The sequence below is a fragment of the Lepidothrix coronata genome, unplaced genomic scaffold, assembly GCF_001604755.1.
Source record: "Lepidothrix coronata isolate B3197 unplaced genomic scaffold, Lepidothrix_coronata-1.0 Scaffold74, whole genome shotgun sequence".
Classification (NCBI taxonomy): domain Eukaryota; kingdom Metazoa; phylum Chordata; class Aves; order Passeriformes; family Pipridae; genus Lepidothrix; species Lepidothrix coronata.
The window spans coordinates 1,881,585-1,903,135 of NW_016690254.1; the positions used below are offsets into that span (position 1 = coordinate 1,881,585).

At 37.8% G+C, this 21,551-nt stretch overlaps 1 protein-coding gene across 4 annotated transcripts in view; it reads right to left on the bottom strand.

Annotated features, from left to right (window-relative positions):
* The window catches only part of ESYT2 (extended synaptotagmin 2), a 79,406-nt gene that overhangs the window by 37,102 nt on the left and 20,753 nt on the right, over window positions 1–21,551 (bottom strand). For all 4 annotated transcript variants that reach the window (XM_017819380.1, XM_017819379.1, XM_017819378.1 and 1 more), the window contains exons 2-6: window positions 12,329–12,370; window positions 11,277–11,411; window positions 10,042–10,118; window positions 3,982–4,054; window positions 3,148–3,237 (exon numbers count right to left, since the gene is read on the bottom strand). In XM_017819380.1, coding sequence (XP_017674869.1) covers window positions 3,148–3,237; window positions 3,982–4,054; window positions 10,042–10,118; window positions 11,277–11,411; window positions 12,329–12,370 — 417 coding nt within the window. The remainder of the gene's footprint in view (window positions 1–3,147; window positions 3,238–3,981; window positions 4,055–10,041; window positions 10,119–11,276; window positions 11,412–12,328; window positions 12,371–21,551) is intronic.

The window sequence follows — 21,551 nt, forward strand, 5'->3', positions numbered from 1 at the left end:
TTAAACAAGTATGCTCAGAACTATTAATTTAGGCCATGTTGCCTTATATAGTCATTAAGGCCAGCAAACAGATGATACAGAGCAAGAGGAATTGTTGCCAGTTACTTTAGACTGGAAAATATGAGAACAAAATCTAGTGCTAGCTGCCAACTCATTCCTCTTCTCTTCTAACAAAAATATTTAAGAAAAGCTTTCCTTGGCTGTAGCCACTTGCTCTCTAGTAAGAAGGCAGAATTTGGGTATTGCTATAATAAGCATTATTTTGCATTTTTCTACAGAAGTTAAAAAAATAAACACCAAGAAAACACATTGCAGTGGGGAGAGAAGTCTGCTTGGAAAAAGCTGAACGGCCACATATAACTGTCAAAATTATGGAATAACTTAATTATCTTTTGAACCATTCACCCTTATGTTTGCTTGGACCTTGACCTCTAGCTTAGTTTTTAAATGAAAGGAGGGTGAAAAATACTTTTAATATTTTTGTAACTGAATACTTTTGGGGGGGGCTTGACTTTTTAATAGTCCAAACTGATTCTCCAGTCTACTTCCCATTCTTTTTTGTCCCACTAGGTCAATCAAACCCCTAATAAAGTGTCATAGAGGTAGGAGTAAAGACAAAATGTGGACAAAGTACTTCCCAAAGTTCAGAAACTAACCACAGATGAGATGTGTTTCATTTGATATATTTTCAGTTTATTAACTCAGGTGCTAGTTGTCCTAGTTAAGCACTCTGAAGATGCATAAGACTTAGAGAGCATCAGGGAGAGAAAGGACTGGGCACAGTGCTGAGCTAAAATCTGCTGGAGAGGTCTCTGGGAGTACCAGAAGTGTAAGATACATGCTGCCAGAGCACAATGCTGACCGGCAGAGAAGTGTCAGGAGTTGCTTACAAGCATGCCTGCTGCTGATCCCTCCCTCCCTATCCACTGCCAGTTTTCCTACTTCTCCTCCAGAAAGCACCAAAGCAGGAGTAGCTGCAGGAGGTACCCCAAGGAAGTGGCCCAGACGTGGCTCCAGCACTGGGTGACAGAACGGCTTCTGCAGAAGGACCGTGCACTGTATTCACCTTCCCAGTGAATACAAAACAGAACTGAGAGAGACAACACAAACCACATCTAGAACATGAAGAAAGGTTTTTCCCATAGGGAAAAAAAAAAAAAAAGAAAAAAGCAAGCCTCTGTCCACAAAGCTAAACTCTTCCCCCTGCTCCTCTAAAACAGAATGTTTGCATTTAAATTGTTTATTGGATTGTCCCCGCAAGGAGCTGGGCACTGTACTGTGTCTGGAAATTGTTTAGGAGAGCACTAAATAGCAAAATAACATCAGAGAGAACATTAACAATTATCTAGTGCAAACCAGCATAAGGTAGCACTCAATCCTTGTCAGGGCCATGCTTAATTTGTAGTATAAACATGAACAGTAACAGATGCCCTACACTCACACTGCTCAGCCAGAGGGTAAAAATGAGACAAAACTTAAGCAGACATCTCCTAATGTTTAGACTCACTTAAAAGAAATGTGTGGAAATCCAAATTTGGTTCATCCCAGTGTACTTCCCCAATTATTTCCAAATAAGAGCACCGATGTTTTATCAGCTTGGCATGAACTGATTCACTTCTACAAAAAATCTCACTAAATTAGCCTCAAAATATTTCCAAATTCTTGCATACTTTATTTATATTTAAGTCTACATTCCCTCTACCCAAGCACACATGGTTTCTCTAGACAGATGAAACAAGCCACATAAATGACACACATGACACCATAAGTTTTCCCTAGGCCGTACATAAACACCCATACAAACCTACCTTTCCAACAAGCTAGCAAATATTAATCAAAGAACATTTGTTCAAAAGAACTGTGTTTCAAGAACGTGATTTCCTTCAAGAAAATAACGACATATCTTCTAAAGCTGTTGAAGTAAAGAATTTACTCCCACCCCCCCAAACCTTGAAAAGTAAATTAACTTTTCAGAGTTGCAGACTACCAAGGAACCAAGATGATCAATTTGAGATGCTTTAAAGTGTCTAAACCCATATACTTGTAATTTATGACCTAGAAGTCTGAAACTGTTAAATCTTAACATCATACATTTCAATGTTTAATTAGGACATATCCAAGAAAAAAAGCTTCCAATGGAAAATATACTTCCAAGAGATGGAAACAATTAATTTCTTTAAAGATGTCTCTGCAGCATAATAATTTCCATGATGTTCACATTTTCTATTCAGCTCTTACCAATACTTATTACAAGCAGTATCAAACTTGAAATTGCTGAAGCTGCCTTAGACACAGCTACAACATCAAAGAATTTTCCACCAGCAAGTGTGCAATTTGTATTATTTTCTCCTTTGTATTTTTATAAAACAAGATTTGTTGAAGTGCTCTGCCTAAAACTGAAACCATTTGTGGGTTGTCCCCTTGCTTCCACTTTCCAATCTGGCTGTATCATTTCCATACCAGCAAGACCTTGTTGGCTCACCTTTGTTTCACTATTATTCCAGCCCAAATGTGCCCTTTGCCCTAGCACATATTTCAGCTGAATTATGTGACATTCTCTCTCCTTTCAACTTCTGAATCCTTTCAACTTCTGAACTTTTAAATTCCAATTCCATCCCACTAAGTGCTTTATCCATCCTCATACTTGGATCATTGGTAAGTGTAATGGAAGTTGCCCCCCTGCTATCTAGGACAAAAACTTTAAAGTAAGTGGGTAATTTAAAAAAAAACATTCTAAATTTAATTTGTGCTAACACCAGCATGGTTTTCAAAACAATCTTGCACAGATTTTGTGAGTCTTAACTTAGACCATGCCTACCTGCAGACTGTCATAAGAAGAGTAACAAAAGCTCTTTTTATAACAAATCTAGATGTTGTATTGATATCGGTCTTTCCTTATCCAAAAGACTTGTAAGAAAAGTTTGACAGCTTTGACAGAACACATCTCCAAATTCCAAGGTAATTATAACCCATCTTGGTTTTTTCTAGTATTAATAAAATTTGTCCAGTATCTATCAAGGAAAGTTTAACCAAATGGTAGCAATTTCCCAAGTTCTTTCTTTTTGTTGCTCAATTCTTGCTCTGTCATCTTCTGACTACTGTCATCAGCACTCTAAAGAGAGTGGAAAGAGAGGTAAAAGTACTTACAGGTTTCCTAAGGAAAAAAAGGGATAGTGCTCCAATTAGGGGCATGTCTCCAATTAGTGGTTCCAGGATAACCCTCATGGTGCCATGGATCTGTGGAAGAGGAAAAAAAGACAATGGAACTGACTTTAGCTCAAGTTTCAAATAAAATTTATTTGCTGACAACACTTACACTTCTAATTAAATTCTTGCTTATGGATGAATTATATATGTGTATAGCTTTACATGTCATCCAAACAAAAAAAACTTCACACAAGCACTTAACAGTTGGGCTTACAAATTCATTACATCCATCTGCGTGCTGCTGTGTCGTGTTAGTGGTAATTTTACTAAAACTATGAAGTAGATTATTTATAAAGCTCGATGTAAACAAACATGCCAAAAGAAACAAGAAATAGCATCCACAGGTAATAGAACAAAAGCAGGTAAATGGTCAAGACACACACATGCAAAAGAGCAAACTAATTTTCCTCATTAGAGAGAGATCTGTTACCAGAAAGCTAAGAAAATTTCAGAAACAATGTCAGAAGGCAAGGCTACTAATAGTAATAGTACCTAAACTAATAATTGCATCTAATACTGAAATATTAAATAAAATAAAAATTTTAAGCTCCATGGTCCCTTTATGAACTGACACATCACATGAATATTGGCTTAATGTGAAATTATCTCCAGCTTTTCTACATCTTAGAGAAATGTTACTGAAATTAGTATGCAATATCAATACTATTCAACTGAGAAAAAAGTAGTAAGGAACAAAACTACACAATTACTTATAAATTATTTCATCAGAAAATAATGATTCAGTGATATCAAAATCAAAATATTGAATTTTACCTGTATACTTTTCACACCAGCTCTGCAGAAATATCTCTTGATCTCCAAATCAATTTCACAGTTTCCAACAAAACTAAACCAAAAAAGAAAGTATACCTTTCACTTTTATGGACTAAAAGACACTGTTAGTTCTGTTTTGCACTGTCATAACAACATACTTTGTATCTCAATCTATGTATAAAAAATGCATGTTGAAACATTAGAACATACAACAAAGTCAAGTTTGTAAAAAAAACCCCTTCAAAGTGTCACCACTGTCATCAAAACCACTCCAATTAATACCTAGGTAAGTTATCATCTTCAGAAGAATGCATAAGAGAAAACACAGAAGTGGCCTTACTTTTGGGAAATAACAGACACAGAATTCCTGCTCCATTTCAGGAAAACTCTCCATAGATATCATTGATGGTACATGTACCCAAATCTACTCTCATCTAATATAATCATGAGAAGCCCTACATAGAGATGGTGGTTATGCTGAAAATGAAAGTTGTCTGAAATATTCATAGACTTGCAAACCCAGTTGTATTTAGAATTTCAGTAAGCTGGGAATGCTGAGCTGAATGATCCTTTCAGCAAGTTTTAAGCAAAAGAAAGTTGAGTTCTTTCAGAAGGGAGAGAAGGCAGGAAGCAAGTTAGAGAATAATATATTAAAAACAATGCAAGGTTTTCCTTGAACAGTTCTTGCATCCCATTTTGCATGAAAGGTCAAGTGACTGACATTTTGCAGATGCTGCCCTGTATCTCAGATTCATAGAAGATGGTAAAAAGGAAGTCCCATCTTTGATCATGCTACAAGGCTACAAGATTATTTGCACACAACTCAGGCTTGGATTTTTAGCTGCTTTTCCTGAAGCTCCATACAAGGCCAAGCATGTACAAGCAGAACTGAGCAATTTTTTTCCAAGAACTGCTGGTGTTGTGAGACACATTGGTTCTGAAAACAAACAAATTCTGAGACTCCACAAGGAATTCAGGAAGAAAGCTTGAGACTGATTTAGCAAGGGAACTGGTCAATGATTCTACAGGATGAGAACTGAAACCAAAACCCAACAGATTGAATACCATGCTACAGTTAGGGAGAGATAAGATGGATGACCAGACTAGCTAAGAAGATAGAGGTCATAACAGAAGGACAAATAAAATCTGAAAAGCTTTCTGAACAGACTACCCAGTTAAACAAAGTGGAAGAAGGAACCAAGTGGGATGGAGATAAGGCAGCTGAAACTAAGCCAGACACTGCTGGAAGCAGGGAGAAGTTGTTTCTTCTACAGGGCATCCTGTTCCAGATCCTGCAGCAGAGCCCAGGTTTCTGCACATGAGGTTCCTCAGGCCCAGCCTATAAAGTGAAACACTATTCAGTCGTGTTTAGGAGGATGATAGAACCTTATTACAAAAATGTCTGGGGGATTGTGAACAAAATGGAGTTTCCCCATGGGCCATTTTAGGATCAAGTCAAGACAATATCAACTACTCTCACAGTAAAAGCAGTACAGCACACAGAGGACTCCCACTCCCTCCCACTCACAACTGATGGCCAGGAGGAACTATCAGAAGAAAACAAAGGTAAGAGTTGCTGCATTTTGGATATCCATTATTCAAATCACCTGTATCCTCCTCTGCTTTGTGTGTGGTTGTGCTGTCTCGGATTTCAACAAATACAAATCTTATCAATCCCTTAAACAAAAATAAGTAATAGCATCAAGATTTTCTTCAAAAACTTATTTTTGGCTATTCAAAAGATAACACTATGAAAAATCTTTTTTGTTCAATGACCAGTTTGGGGAACTGGAAGACAACAACATGATGGGGTCTCTGTCAAAGGAAGCTGACAGTTGCTTTCCTTGGAAAGAATGTAATGTGACTTTACAGTTTAAAAATAGGTATATAATTTTTAATACACCATTTAAAGCGATGTAATTTCTATTTTTAACCCATCTAACTATATATAGAGATAGTAAAGATATATATAAATACACTCCCACATAAATATGTATAATTGCATAACAACATGACACGGAGAAGCAAGGTCAACTAAAACCTGCAACTGAAACCTCAATCTCTACACTCTGTAGCATCAGAACTATTTGTGTTATGAAGACTGGGAAGCTCATTTGAAAATCCATAACAACATGATGACAAATTGAAGTAAAAATAGTAACAAACTGCATTTGAGAGTAATAAGTCAACAACTTTTAACCTTATAATAAAACTAAACATGGTTTTATGCCCTAAGATATTTGGCCGGGTCCATGAACTGTCGATGCTGTACACGATTCCACTTTAATATAACATACAACTTGAAGGCTCATTTAGTAAGCAAATTCTGTACATTCAGATCCCAACATCCCAGAAATATTTATGACCCCTATTAAGGTACAGATCACTGAGATAGATGACAGTTTAATGAGGACACTCTCATAGGAATACAACAGCAGCTGTACTGAATCAAACCAGAAGCACAATATACTGCATCTGGTCATTGTAGCCCACAGAAGATACACGAAAAAAAAAAGGGGGGAAAAAAAGTTAAAAAAAAAACAACGAAAAAGCAATGAATAGGAGAAAATTATTTCCTATATTACAGTGATGTGATTCTGTACAGTGGACTATCTTAAATAATTATTTTTAGAAGGTCTTTAGATAGACTCTATTTTTACTTCTGTCTTCTGTCAGTACAATGGTAGTGAGTTTCTCTATTCAAGTATGCCACAGGAAAAAAAAAATTTCCATGTGTTTAAATCCACAGCATAAAACTGTTTTAGTGCCTTGATTTTTTTGCACCATGAGAAGGTGAAGAAGCTCAGTAATAAGCTATTAACAACCATTTCTTCAATCTCTCAATCTTTTTTCACTTTCTTTACTACAGTTACATTTAATTTTACAGAGTTTATGGGTCAATAGAAAACAAGATAACCTTTAACCTTCCCCAAGTATTTACTACATTCATGCGTTTTATCAAATCGACATTTTATTTAGACTTGATCTTCATTTGCTCAAGTAGTTAAAATTATTTGCCTTGCCCATCTTTGTCACCAAGAACTAGACTTTTCAATTGTACCATGAGTTTTGACAATTATTCCTCCCCTGTACTTAGCACTGTGAGGCCACACCTCGAGTGCTGTGTCCAGTTCTGGGCCCCTCAGTTCAGGAAGGGGCTGGAGCGGGTCCAGAGAAGGGCAGAGAAGCTGGTGAAGGGTCTGGAGTACAAGTCCTTTGAGGAGCAGCTGAAGGAGCTGGGGGTGTTCAGCCTGGAGAAAAGGAGGCTCAGGGGAGACTTTATTGGTCTCTCAACTGCCTGACAGGAGGGTGTAGCCAAGTGGGGGTCGGCCTCTTCTTCCAGGCAACCAATGATAGGATATGAGGACACAGTCTCAAGCTGGGCCAAGGGAGGTTTAGGTTGGACATTAGGAGGAATTTCATCACAGAAAGGATGATCAGACATTGGAATGTACTGCCCAGGGAGATGGTGGAGTCACCATCCCTGGAGGTGTTTAAGGAAAGACTGGATGTGGCACTCAGTGCCATGGTCTAGTTGACATGGTGGTGTTGGGTCATAGGTTGGACTTGATGATCTCAGAGGTCTTTTCCAACCTAACTGACTCTGTGATTCTGTGAATTTTTTAATGCAAACTCCACAGTAAGAGAAAGCCAAAATGTTCCCTTTGCAAACACTGTCCTGAAACGGAACCTTTAAATACATTTTCCCATGAGTGCTTTGTGGATTAGCTATTTGAGCTGCTTAGAACAGTGAAGTTCTTAATTGGATCCTGACTGATGAACAGGACCTGTTTCAAAAGGTTCTGAAAAATATTCTGAAGCAATGATCATAATGCACTCTATATCCTAGCAGAAACAATAAAAATTAAACCAAAACATGCTCCCTTTGCAATTAAAATTAAAAGCAGAACGAAAAAAAACCAACAAAACCCAAAAAACCCTCAAGGATGATGCAAAAAAAGCCACGGGTGTTTTGGAGACACTTTCAAACTACTTAAATGTACTGTATGGAAGGTCCAAAGCAAATGCACATACCCCACCACAAAAAACTGACAGTAGAAAGAGCTAAAAGAAGCCACAATAGTGAAACTGCAGGATAAAAGGGAATTATTAAAAGAATTAATGTACTTAAAAACAAAATTAAAATATAAATAAAATAAAATCTTTCCTTCCTTCCCCTGCCACACTCCCCACAGAGTTTGGCTTCCTACAGCTATTCTAATGAATGCTTAGAGATTGTTTTCCTTCTCAACTCTATTTAGGGAATGAAGGGTTTATAGAAAGCTCCTAACTTTAAACTAATAAATAAATTAAAATTATAACAAAATTATTTAACTGGAGATTAAAATCGACAGGGATAAATACTCCAAAGGATGGACTTTTCTCCAGCAGTGGGACTGTTCTTCATAATCTTGCAAAACTGCAATGAAGTTGATTCCCTAAGACACAGTTCAGTGTTGTTATCAGTACATAACTCAGTGCCAAGAACACTTATTACAGAGACACTTATTCTTCCTGTTACTACTGAAACAATCCCAGTAATGGACCATCAGAGGATACATAAAATAAAATATTAAAAAACCCCAAACATCAAACAGTAACAACTGATACTGTGGTGCTCTCTGTCTTAAACTTGCATAGTAAATCCTTGGAAAAAGAGCCCTTTCCAAACGAGCTGTCAAGGGGAAGGCTTAAATATCAAACAGGACTTCCTTTGATGATGGTTTTGTCTAAGCCTTAATTCCTGGAAGCTACAACAGTCACTCCATAGCTCTTGTTTCCATTTTCTTCCTGGAAGCTTATGCAGCCAGCAGCAGGGACAGGCTGTTGGGCTAAATGGGCTCAGCACTATTATTGTTATTTAAACCACTTCAGGGAACTTATTTCAGTCTTTTAGATTGGATTCTATTGCAGCTGTTTACCACTTCTCTAAGTAGGCTGCAATGTAATGTAATGAAACAGGTCTAGGTAAGAGGACATTATTCCTGAAATTTTTGTACAAACCTACTGGCCTTCTACTTCATGAAGATGAGCAGGAGTTAAAAAAAAAATAAAAAAAAGGAACACTAGATTTACTCTGTCCTCCTGTGGGAATAATTCTGCTTTAAAGGGCAAAAAAATGGTCTTAGAAGACTTGGTCCCCTAAATGTCTCAAAAACGGCTTCTCAAAAACAATTTCTTTGCACTGTGTCCACAGCAGTCAGACAAGGTTGTTTTCCTGAGGGCTTATATCTGAAGAGGTGAGGCTGTTCTCACAGCTGCTGTCAGAAGTGGCAAAGAGAAAACTGAAGGAAATTTCTCCATTAGGGCTAGCACATCCATCCAGTGAAATAAGCTCTCAAGAGTCAAGCCCACTGTATTTTGTCCAGCAACACCAATCCCTGATTTGGATAGCCATCTTTTTCCTAAAGAAATAAAGTGATTCAATTCAATAAAGATTGGGCCCTGCCTCACCCTCCTCTGAAACCCGAGGACAGAGCAAGCAGCATCTTCTCTTGTCCCTCTGGGGCAAATGTAGGGTAGATCTACTCAGAAACCTATATAAAAGGGGTCATGATGAAGTGGCAAGGAAACCTGAAGCAATGGAGAACAATTATTCTGGCTTTTTATATTACACAGATTTATTTGGTTGGTGGTATGAGCAAAAGTACTTCTGTAGCTCTCATATTTTTTAATACTGTGTTTATAAAAAAATCTAAGTAACTGAGAAAAGTAAAAAAAAAGCAAAAATCTTGTATCCTGAATTTTAGACTAAATTTAATGGCAAAGTTTTAATACATTAGAAAAAAAAAATCAAAGATAGTGCTTTATCTTTGAAAAGTATTTTTTTATTAACCAACGTGACTTTAATGATGCAGTCACGCTGAGTTGATATTCCATTTCCCTCAGATAAATACTATTTACAGCATGCAGTTCCTTCCTCCAATCATACACAATTAGAACTAACTGCATTCGTGTAATGAAGCAATTCTTCTCCTCTCAGGCCAACATAACTGACAAATCAAACAAAATACATATTATAAAGCTTGGACACCACTGTAATACGGTAATAAAGTTTACCTGATTTGAAGATCCAAAATGATCTGCCTTTTGTCCACATTTTCAGTGTAGACTTTTACACCATTTATCCGCAGAGGCTGAAACAATCAAGCAAGTAAAAGTTGGATTCTTCTACTGAAATATTGCATATTAAGCTTTTAACTTTGAAATAAAGGTGAATATAGAAACATTCATGCTTGAAGTTAAGCATTGTTAAAAGGTGTGAAGCAAAGCTATCAATTTAGTTCAAACAGTTATTTCAAGGGTAAAAATTATCTTGCTGGGATCCACTTAACCACAACTGTTCTGTCAATTACCCTGGGTCCAGACTACTAGATCTCAAGATTTACAAATTGTTTAATATCAAGCTTTCCCTATTCCCTCAATAAACATCTAATTTCTCTGTACATGTGTATGTCTAATACTCCCAAAGCATTCTTTTCTGTGCAACTAAAACAAGCAGCTAAATTTAATTCACAAAAATGTAGTTGCCATAAGTGGAATTTAGTGAGAATGGACAGAAAAAAAATCTGTAATTCCCGTAAGAAGTTGAGTCAACCACTGTGCTCTCTCTCTAAATCATGTGTTCACACTCTCCCTTCCTCATATAGAACCAACACATATAAATCAAACACTTCCAAGCCTCAAACATTCATCAAACTCTAGGTAGGAGAGGATGACCAGTGACCCCACTTTTAAGTTTTTCCTTTTTGGAAAAATCATCATATTTCTATTTACACCTTTTTAGTAATTTAAGTAAAATCAAACTCTCACTACTGTCAGATTCCCACTGTGTTGGGGCTGTGCAGCTCACAGGATGCAACTCAATGAAGGTTGCAACAGAAGTAAGAATAGCTGTTTGTCATGTCCAAGATAACTCTGTCCAGCTGCAGAAGGATACAGAGGTGTGGGAGCTAATTTAAACCCTAGCATGACTTAAAAGGAATGCTACAGTCTGTGATACAAGTCATATCTAGGGCAGGACAGAGGCACTGTGAAAAAGAATTTACAATTTAAAAAAAATAATGAAAAACCCCAACACACAAAAGGTGCAGTAAAGTATAACGAACTGTAATATATGTGAAATAGAGCCATGAGGAGAGAAAAACAATTTCCCTCTATCACACCTGAAACTTAACTTCAGGTTTCCTAACATTTGGGAGTGGGTGGGAAATATTTCTGTGCAGATTTGAACAGGCTACATGAGAATGGTTTGTACAACAGGGTCTCTCAGAAAAACCTCGCCAGACACTGACCTGATGGCCAATATCAATCTTGGTAAAGCTGAAGGTACTGAGGTGGTTGTTTGCTCCTCTCACCGCTGGTTCTATGGTCTCTCGGAAGAGTTTCTCAATGAATTGGCAAATAAAAGGCCACATCTGTTTTACAGTCTAAGGAGAAAAAAAAACCCCACGTGGAACACAACTTCGCCCATAAGGAAACAGTACTCTTTAAGGCACATGTAAGAAATTTTGTATAAATTTTAAACATAGGAGGTTTGGATAGATTTCATTACAGACATAAAAACTGGTTCCTTTTTACATGCAGGAAACCTTTAGGAATTCTCAATTTGCAAATTTTATACATTTGCACAAATCTGAAGCACTGGAAGAGGAGGAAAACAATATTATGACTTTTCTTCTTTTATCCCACAAATCCATATGCATTCAGCACCAATGCTGAATGTTAAGCAGAAGGATAAAGAGGGTTAAGTTTATTTGCATATAAAGAGGAACAGGAAAAATGTGATAAGCACAGCTCTTAACTACATGCCTAAGGTCTATAAATTTAAAAACCCTGACATATCTGAAAAGTCTGTATTGCTTATTTTTTCTTACTATATTTTAATTGACTCTTTTTCTCCTAGGTACTTTGAATGACAGGCAATTTAAAAAAACCCAAGCTACATAGATCTATATCTCAGATTATCATACACACAAAAAAACCCTGCAAATTTCATTTATTTTTAGATTGTAGGTTAGGAATCTACAGTAACTGGAAAGTATCCCAGACAAGTAGAAAATTAAAGACTGTGTTTACAGCTGCTATGAATTCTGCACAATTATAGCTGTCATTACTGTAATGCTACTTAAAATCATTTACAAAACTCACAATTTCAAGAGCATGAAAATTGATTTAATCTTTCTTGTGACTAACGGGATCAACAACCAGAAAATTTAAGTGTATAAAGACCACATAAAGTTAAAACTATTCTGTTCTCTGATTATTGCCTCACCTTTTATTTTAATCTCAGATTTCCCTCCTGCCTCTTCCCATTTGGAAGCAATGCTAATGTCTAACCCCTTACCTTGTTGAGCCATTCTGCCCTCTCTGTGTCTGGAAAATGGACCTAAAAAACCAAACACAAAACAAAATTAATACAAACACAAAACACTTTTTAGCTAACAGTGTCCAGACATTTAGAAAACAGGAAAGCTCAGGCACCTCCCTAAGCAATGTAAACAGTAAACAACATATTAAGTAGTTAACATTCTTGAGTATTAGCAGTCAAGCACATTAAAATATGAACTCATTTCTGAACTACATAAATATATACTTGGACTTGTATCTAACAGTAGCATCCAGAATAAAGTATTGCTATAACACCATAAACAAACTTTAAAAAAAGGCAAAAAAAAAAAAAAAGGCAAGTATAGCTGATACAGCTTGTGTCAACCAAATTTAACACATGCTTTTCAGGGGCTTTTAACATGACACACACAACTGACAGAATCTTCTACTTCCTTCCATTCATGCCACATCTTCTGCAATATCAATAAATCATGGCTGGAAATATTTCATCAGTGAAGCTGAAGCTCAGGAAAATGGATTTAAGTTCCAAAGACCTTCAAAAGATATTTTTAGTGATTTTTTTTTCTTAAACAACTGTAAAAAGCAGTAAGAAACAGCAGTGTGATAGTATATACGCAGGACAGAAATTACCCATCACAACAGGAAAACATCAGTGAAATGATGGAAGAACTGACGCAGTTTTCCAGACACAGGAGAGCACAGCAGTAGTTTTACATTTCACACATACAGAAAACCCCCCAAAACCTGAAGTTCAGTAGAAGCCAAGTTAAAAAACATTTCTTTAGAAAGAGCTTCTAGAATGAGATGCAGATCACACTCCTCAAGCACAAAGAGCCTTTGAACACACTAAAAACCAATGACCTACATATAGTGACTTTCGTGAAGCCATGTCTCTACTTAACTGAATTGCCAAATCTTAATCTCTTCGTAGCACAACAGATTGTACCACTGGCTTTACCAGCAGTTATTTTTATTATGCATATCCCAAATGTGAACAGTCAGTGAAATACCTATTTTTTAAACTGCATTTTCAACAAGACGAATTTGAAAGCAAGCCCCATTAATGACTTCTTTTTTCAGGTTTTATTCAATTCTTTCATTAACAGTCAGCACTAACATATTCTTCATATACTCAATTTACCATCAGAGCAGCACTTAATTTCATCTAAACCTTCACGGTTTAGCTATGCTGGAGGATTGGCCCCTGCAGCATTATCAATATTGTCAGTTATTCCTCTAGTCTGGGGTTTTTTTCCAGTATTCCCAAGTCCATAACAAAGTCCTATGTTTTTACAGATTCTTAAAGAATTACAAATTATTTTGTCTTCCACTGTCAAGAGAGGCTCTTGGCATCTTTTCAAATTACATTTTTCAAGTGTATCACATATCCATCAAAACCATTAAAAGTGATGCAAAAACATCCAATAATCTGCTTCACTGTAAAAAAACCCAATATGACTTATTTTACTACATAAGTTCAAAAAATAGAATTATTAATAACAGATGGAGCAGTTTGGGAACAATGTTATTATATTTTATTTATTTAGAATTAATTTCCTAGAAAATTACGGTGGGTAGAATGTCAGAACTCTGTACTTAGAGGGTTTTGTGGACTTTTTTTTTTTGCATTTTTAAAAACAAAACACAATTTTTTTGCATTTGCAACACAAGCAGGTACTGCATGTACATGAACTTACATGAACAGAGCTTACACTCAGTTTTTGTCTTGCAGGGTTCTCAAGTTGCTTCCAGTGGTCAAAAAGTTAAAGGAACAAAAAGAATCAACACCGTTAACTCCAGTGCTAATAGGTAACATTTTGATCTTTCTTCTAAAATGTTTACCTTCTGAATCTGCAGACAGAAGATGTGCCAATTCTCAATAATGACTTATCACTTATGCATGATGTTGGACCAATATGAATATTTCATTCTGATTTGCTTAGGAGAGCGAGCAATGATGTTCACAGGGTGGGAACTGAAGAGCTGTTCCACCAGAGGAGAATCAAGAATTATGTAATGCAAGAAGAAAGTGTTACACACTTAGACAAACACAAGTCTCTGTGGCTGGCTGGGATTCACCCAAGGGTACTGAGGGAGCTGGTGGAAGTGCTCACAGAACCACCTTCCACCGTTTACCAGCAGTCCTGGCTAACTGGGGAGGTCCCAGTTGACTGGAAGTCAGCAAATGTAACCCCCATCTATAAGAAGGGTCAGAAAGAGTATCCAGGAAATTACAGTCCTGTCACTCTGCCCTTGGTGCCAGGGAAGGTCATGGAGCTGATCTCCTCTTGTGACAGTGTGACCTATTTAGTGGATGAGGGAAAGGCTGTGAATGTGCCTACCCAGACTTTAGTAAAGCCTTTGACACCATCTCCCACAACATTCTCCTGGAGAAACTTGCTGCTCATGGCTTGGTCAGATGCACCCTTTGCTGGGTAAAAAACTGGCTGGATGGCCGGGCCCAGAGAGTGGTAGTGAATGGAATTACATCCAGCTGGTGACCGGTCACAAGTATGTTCCCCAGGGCTCAGTCCTGTTTAATGTCTTTATCAGTGATCTAGATGAGGAGAATGAGGGCACTGTCAGTCAGTTTGAAGATGACACCAAGTTGGGTGGGAGTGTTAATCTGTTGGAGGGTGGGAAGGCTCTACAGAGGGATCTAGACAGGCTGGATAGATGGCCCGAGGCCAGTGGTCTGAGGTTCAACAAGGCAAAGTGCTCTGTCCTGCACTTGGGTCACAACATCCCCCTGCAGTGCTACAGGCCCTGTGGAAAAGGACCTGGGGATGCTGGTCAACAGCAGCTGAACATGAGCCAGCAGTGTGCCCAAGGTGGCCAAGAAGGCCAATGGCATCCTGGCCTGTATCAGGAATAGTATGGCCAGCAGGACCAGGGCAGTGATTGTCCCCCTGTACTTGGCACTGGTGAGGCTGCACCTCAAATCCTGCGTTCAGTTTTGAGTCACTCACTACAAGAAAGACATTGAGGTGCTGGACCACGTCCAGAGAAGGGCAGCAAAGCTAGGGAAGGGTCTGGAACACAAGTATTAGGAGGAGCAGCCAAAGGAGCTGGAAAAAAGGAGACTCAGCAGAGTCGCTCTCTACAACTACCTGAAAGGAGGTTGTAGCCAGGTTGGTCTCTCCTCACAAGTAAAAAGCGAAAGAATGAGAGGAAATGGCTTCAAGTTGCACCAGGAGAGGTTTAGATTGGATACTAGGAAATATTTTTTTCATAGAAAGGGTTATCAAGTATTGAAATAGGCTGCCCAGGAAAGTGGTAGAGTCACCATCCCTGGAGGTACTGAAAAAAAGAAAATGCAGCTGTGGGACTTAGGGACATGGTTTAGTGGTGGAGCTGGCAGTACTAGATTAATGATTAGACTCTATGTTCTTAGAGGTCTTTTCCAATCTAAATGATTCTACGATTCTACAGCCATTGTAATGAACAGCAACAAAACAAAATAAAAAGAAACAGCAAATTAAACACACAGATGAGGAAAGGGAAAGAAAATCCATGAAAATACCAAAAGCAAACCTGCCTGCTGTGAGTAATGCAAGATGTAACAGTTGTCATGTTCACAATTCATTTTTAGTCTTCTGTACAAGTATCCAGTTGACATTCAAGAGAAGGGACACACTAGACTGAGAGGCTTCCCATTCTAAATATAACCTCAGCCCAGATGAAATTCACTTTCCTCTACAGAGTGATCCAACTTCCCATATTCAGATTATAAACTCCCCAAGGCACAGCCCACGTTCCCTGCACCGTGCACACGGCTGACATCCAGTACATCCATCTGGAATGAGAAAAAGAGGTAGCATCTCTCTCTTGCACCTATCAAACACCCTTCAGCAAAGAATTATGCAGAAACACTTCAAATAGGTGGGGAAATAAGCAAGAGGCGACAGATACTAATATCTACCCATATATGCTAATTTATTAATTTTTGATTTTATCTACTGTACAGTCTTATAAAGACCTTGATTAACAGGACATGGCTCTTAATTTTTCCACAGATTTAATAATTGCTTTTCCTTTATTGTGCCACACCTATCATGCTCCTACTGTTATGTGAGTTGGTATTAAGCCAACTCCTTAATTATATAAGTCTAGTTTGCTTCTGCAGTTGGATGTGACAATAGGCAACAAATAATACAGTGAATTATATCTTCCATTCCTGTTTTTCATTCCTTTCTCATCCTTGCTTTTCTGCTCACTCAACTTTTAACATAATTCAGTTTTATTCAGTGGTTTCTCTGACACTCAAAACAGAGAGCAAAGAATAAAACTTTCCATCTCCAAGACTCTGAAATTTTCAATCCAGCCAACCTTGAATCAAAAGTTGAGTTTTATTTAATCTGTAGATCCTCTAAAACCAATTTGTCTGAAAACAAAGAATAAATATTTATTAATCTACCGATTCCATGCATTTTTAGCCTGCTATGTGAGTGAAATATTAGTGGCAAAATCATATTTCGCTTTAAGAGTTTCTGATATCAAACACAATCTTATTCATAGACAACAGGAGAAAACCTGAGGGATGGAAGCTGGTCCTCTGGATCAGTCAGGAGCAACATAAGAGCACTGAGGCAACTACACAAACATTTTATTGCCAGAAGCAATAATCAGACTAACTGATGTGCAAAACCTGTTAATTCTTGTATAAAATCTATTGACAAGCCTGACAGAAAGAGACAGAAGTCAAGATTTCAGCAAAGGCAGTTAAAGACTGAAAACATTTTCCACTTGGCTTCTGTTACGAAATTGCTCATGCAGATTTGGCAAGTACTGTCCCATTTCAACCACCTGGTATAGTAATTTATTATTCGAAGCAAAATATGACCAGAGAGAACTGCTGCAAGAAATACCCTAATGACCATGTTCAACACCAAAGACATGTTCCAGGAATGTTCTACTGTTAGACATTATCTCGCTAAATACTTGGAGGTGCTCAAAAGATGTGATTCTGCACATTAAAAATACATGTTTGGGCTTTCTCACACAACTGCTTGTGCTCAGCTCTAAACAATTCTCATGATTACTTCCTATTTCTGATATGCTCATATCCTGCGCTGTCAAAAACTCAATTCAGAACACATAATTTTTTGTAATGATCAATAAAATACCAGAAAAAGCCCAAGGAATGAAGTTCCTTCTTCTGTCCTGGAAGACAATAAAACAAAACAAACACAAAAGAAGCCCACTAACAATAACTGTAATAACAGCAGAAACGTTTCACACCCACAATTATTTTATTTTTCAGACTCTCTACCTACTCTTCATATTGGCTAAATTGACTCAGTTTTCTGCCCAGACTATCATCTCCTACTTTCTAAGAAAACAAGGCTAGACACAGAATACTACTGGTAGTGTTGAGCATTCCATAAAATGAAAACTTATTTTCCTACAAACCAACCACTTTCTCATGAATTATGTATTACAGCTATGTAAGAAAAGGAAGCAATAAAAGCAGATTACATTTAAAGAAACCAACAAATAAAAAAAACCCAAACAAATCTCCCACACTATAGAAGGGTTTTTTCCCTTTTATTCCCCCCAAACACACAGAAGGATTAAAGGTAAGAATTGCAACACTCTCGAGCACATGGTGTAATTCTTGGGGTGTTCTGGGTAGGGCCAGGAGTTGGGGTCTATGATCCCAATGAGTCCTTTCCTGCCCAGCATATTCTACATTAAAAATAATGTATATTATGTGTTATAATAGCCATGTTTAACAGATACTTATCTGGGTCAGCGTTATGTCTCGTTCCTTCCATTTGCATTTATTATTTGTAGTTCCAGACGCAAATCTTAAAGAAACTATACCAATAGCTTTTTGATTAATTATAAGGTCACACAATATAACCAAGTTTCTTGACACAGCTACAATGCAGCTAAGTACTCTTGAACCGTTTTCCAGCTATTTCACAAATATCTCTCATATTAGATATCAATCCCTTCTGCTTATTTTGGAAGGCTAAATTACATACAAAAATCCTCCCCTCTATGAAAAGCATATTTGTCTATATTAAATGTAAAAATATAAAAGGGTATCATAATAAGTTTTCATAGTCTCTTCATGCATCATCAGTGGATGGGGAAAGCATCCCACAGAAGAAAATTCAGGACAGAAGCCTAACTTAGGTTCTCTAAATCCCCTTCTGAATGCACAGCAAAACCAGTTATTTAACTATTAAGCCTAAAGCCAGGTGGTGTGGCAAAGAAACAACAGAAGCTAAAATTAAACTATCCTTTGAATTATAGCTGACAGCTTAATTTGTCTAAATTCACTGCACATGTAACTCAAAAAGGCCAGAGAAATTTAGTAAAAGAATTAGGAAGAATCCCAGCATGTGTAGAATAAATAACATCATATAGTGATATTCAAGCTCAATTTAACAGCTATTCACTCCAGTGTTTTCCAGTTGGTAAAGCAGGCTGGCCTAAGGACATTTTAGGTAAAACAGAGTTGAGCAGGGCTAATGGCTTAATCCCATGAATTCCAGCCAGCAATCCCCTCTCTCTCTCTCTCTGAAAAAACCAGGAGCAGCAGTAGGTGAACTATTTGTTCCTTTCCACAGAGGAATCGATGCCAAGTCTTCTGCTATTTGACACAACCTGAAGAGGCTTATCCTGAAACCCACACTGGGGGATGACTGCTCCTTTCTGATAGGAGGTAAAGGGGGGGCTGGAAGGGAAAGCAGAGCAGCCAGGCTGTCTCCTGTCATTTCAATAATTCACTTCCAGGGTTATCCTAGCAATTTTCCTAACTTTTACCAATGCCAGAAATACTCTAGCTCTCACGTTCTGAATTACAAGGAAAATCCCACAAAATATTTACTGTTGTAGAGCTTCAGGTTTCAGTACTCCTGAAAGAGAAGGGTAAATGCTAATAATGAGGGTTCCTCAAAAATCCTGCAGCTAACCACAGGCCCTTGTTACTAAATTAACAAAAAACTGCTATTTCCATTACTTCTGGTAACCTGACTCTGTTTCTGTTTAGCATGCCTTGGGATGCGTTTTTTGTGTTTGCAGTTTTAAATATATTAAAATGATTAGTCTTTGCAGAGCAAAACTGATGATCAGCATTACAAAAGCTGGATGTTTCCAGTATGGGGATTAAGCAACAACTCTTGAAGCAGTTTCATTACAGGCGATCTGCACACACACACACACAAAGATACAGCGATGAAGGAGGTGGGGAAGGACCCCAGAGTTTGTGCCATGGCTCTCTGATCACTATAAACCCTCAAAATAAATTGGAAAATGTGGAAACAAACGGAAGAAACAGCTGTAACACCAAGCAAGGTTAAGGACTGTATTTATTTATAAACTGGAACATAAGCCATTTAAGTGCTTGGACAACACATTGGAAAACAAAATAATCCTTTACAAAAAAAAAGTAATTACATGTCCTTCAAGTCAGATTTGCACCTATAAGACAAGAGTGGCATTAGAAACGCATACTTGGTATCTCACCAAATGTTCCCAAAACACTGTACCAGCACAAACACTGCCATCCCACGTGAGCTGCCTCTATCAGTTCAGCAAGTCCCATGAGGTGCCACAACAAATTACAGACGGCTTGGAGAACAAGTTTTCCAGTACGATCACTCCCATATTCCCCACTGCCTCCCGAGCTATCTGCTTCAGAGTCACTGTGAGCACCAAGGTGAAAAGTAATGTCTTCAACAGCCCAGCAACTAAACACAAAACAAGCTGGTGCTTGTAGAAACTCTGAAACAAACGGCTTTTCAACACCTCCGGGGTTCAATGCTAACACAGGAAAGCTACTACAATTAAATTAATACACCTTAAGTAATAAAACTGAGATTCTTTATACGGTATTGAAAGTTTTATTTCCTTGCAGCCTTCTGTTACCTCTGTTTCTCTCCCTTGCTTCTTACAGATCTAAAAGAAAGGCCTAATATACTGAGTAGTTCAAACCTGAAAGACACAGGAGTTCATATTCACAGGACACTTCAGCATCCTGGTATGTCCTGAAGGACATATTTCCTAACATACATTCATAGATACTATATCTGGGGGACAAGGAAAATTACTAGCAGCACACAGGCTGTGTCTTTTAAAGTCATGCTAAACTAGCACAAAACAGGCCTTTCTAAAATGCTGCCAATGGCAGCAGCACTATAAGAAGAGCCACCACTACCCACACACCATTTGAACCTCAGTAAAGGCCAAACTACACTGACAGATCCCACATCCACCCTTTCTGCTGAGCTAGAATTAAAGCATAAAATGAATTAAAAATATTTAATGCTTTTTTACATTTTGCAAAGGTCTATAAACATACCTATATTTCTCATTTAAGCCATACAAAGGTGCTACTTTGCTTAGGTTGTTTAAAAAAATATATTATATACTAAATACATACATAAGACTGTAATTGAGAAAGTTATCCCTCTGTTTTCCTTCTCTTTACAGAATTCACTGGGACAGCATTTAGAAAATTAACAATCCTCCAATTTCCAATTTTTTCTATCAGCCCCAAAAAAATGGTCAGTTTACAGTTTTCGCAGCTGAGGATTCAGAATCCATCCCTCTGCAGCCCTGCAACACCACCAGTATATTCTCATCTGGACATTCTCCCCAATTTCTATGGAAAATAATGTCTTTGGCAATGCAAAATAATGCTGTATTTGCAAAAGAAAAACTCTATCTAAAAGAGGCTCCAGAGCTCTGATATGAAACAGCAGCCCAGAAGCAAGTCCTGCAATTAAGAACTGAAGGATGCTGAGCCATTTCAAGCACAGCAGTTTAATTTTTTCATACATGTCTTTCACTTCAACATCTATTAAATATACTTCACTCACAGTGGCAGTGAGGCTTGTAAGAACAGCATTACTTTTCAAGAATTTGACTCACCAGTACAAAAAACTAGACAAAATTTGCCTAAGTGCTGCTATTTTTGCAGAGATGGAACAGGCATGCCACAATACAAAGTCACCCAGAAACCTCCTACTTAGCAGCAGCTTGCCATAACAAAATCCTCTGGGACAGGCATTATAAGCAGCTGCTCTGGAAGAGTGACAGAACAGTAGTCTGCTAGTAAGGGAACTGGGAAATCCTGCTTCTAGCCTGACACTCAGCCTCTGCAGCCCCAACTTGAGGAAAAGGGTTCAGCCTAGAAAGTAAAAACTGATCATCATCAACTTCCAGAAGCATCCTGGCTTAACCACCCAAAGAACATGAAACAA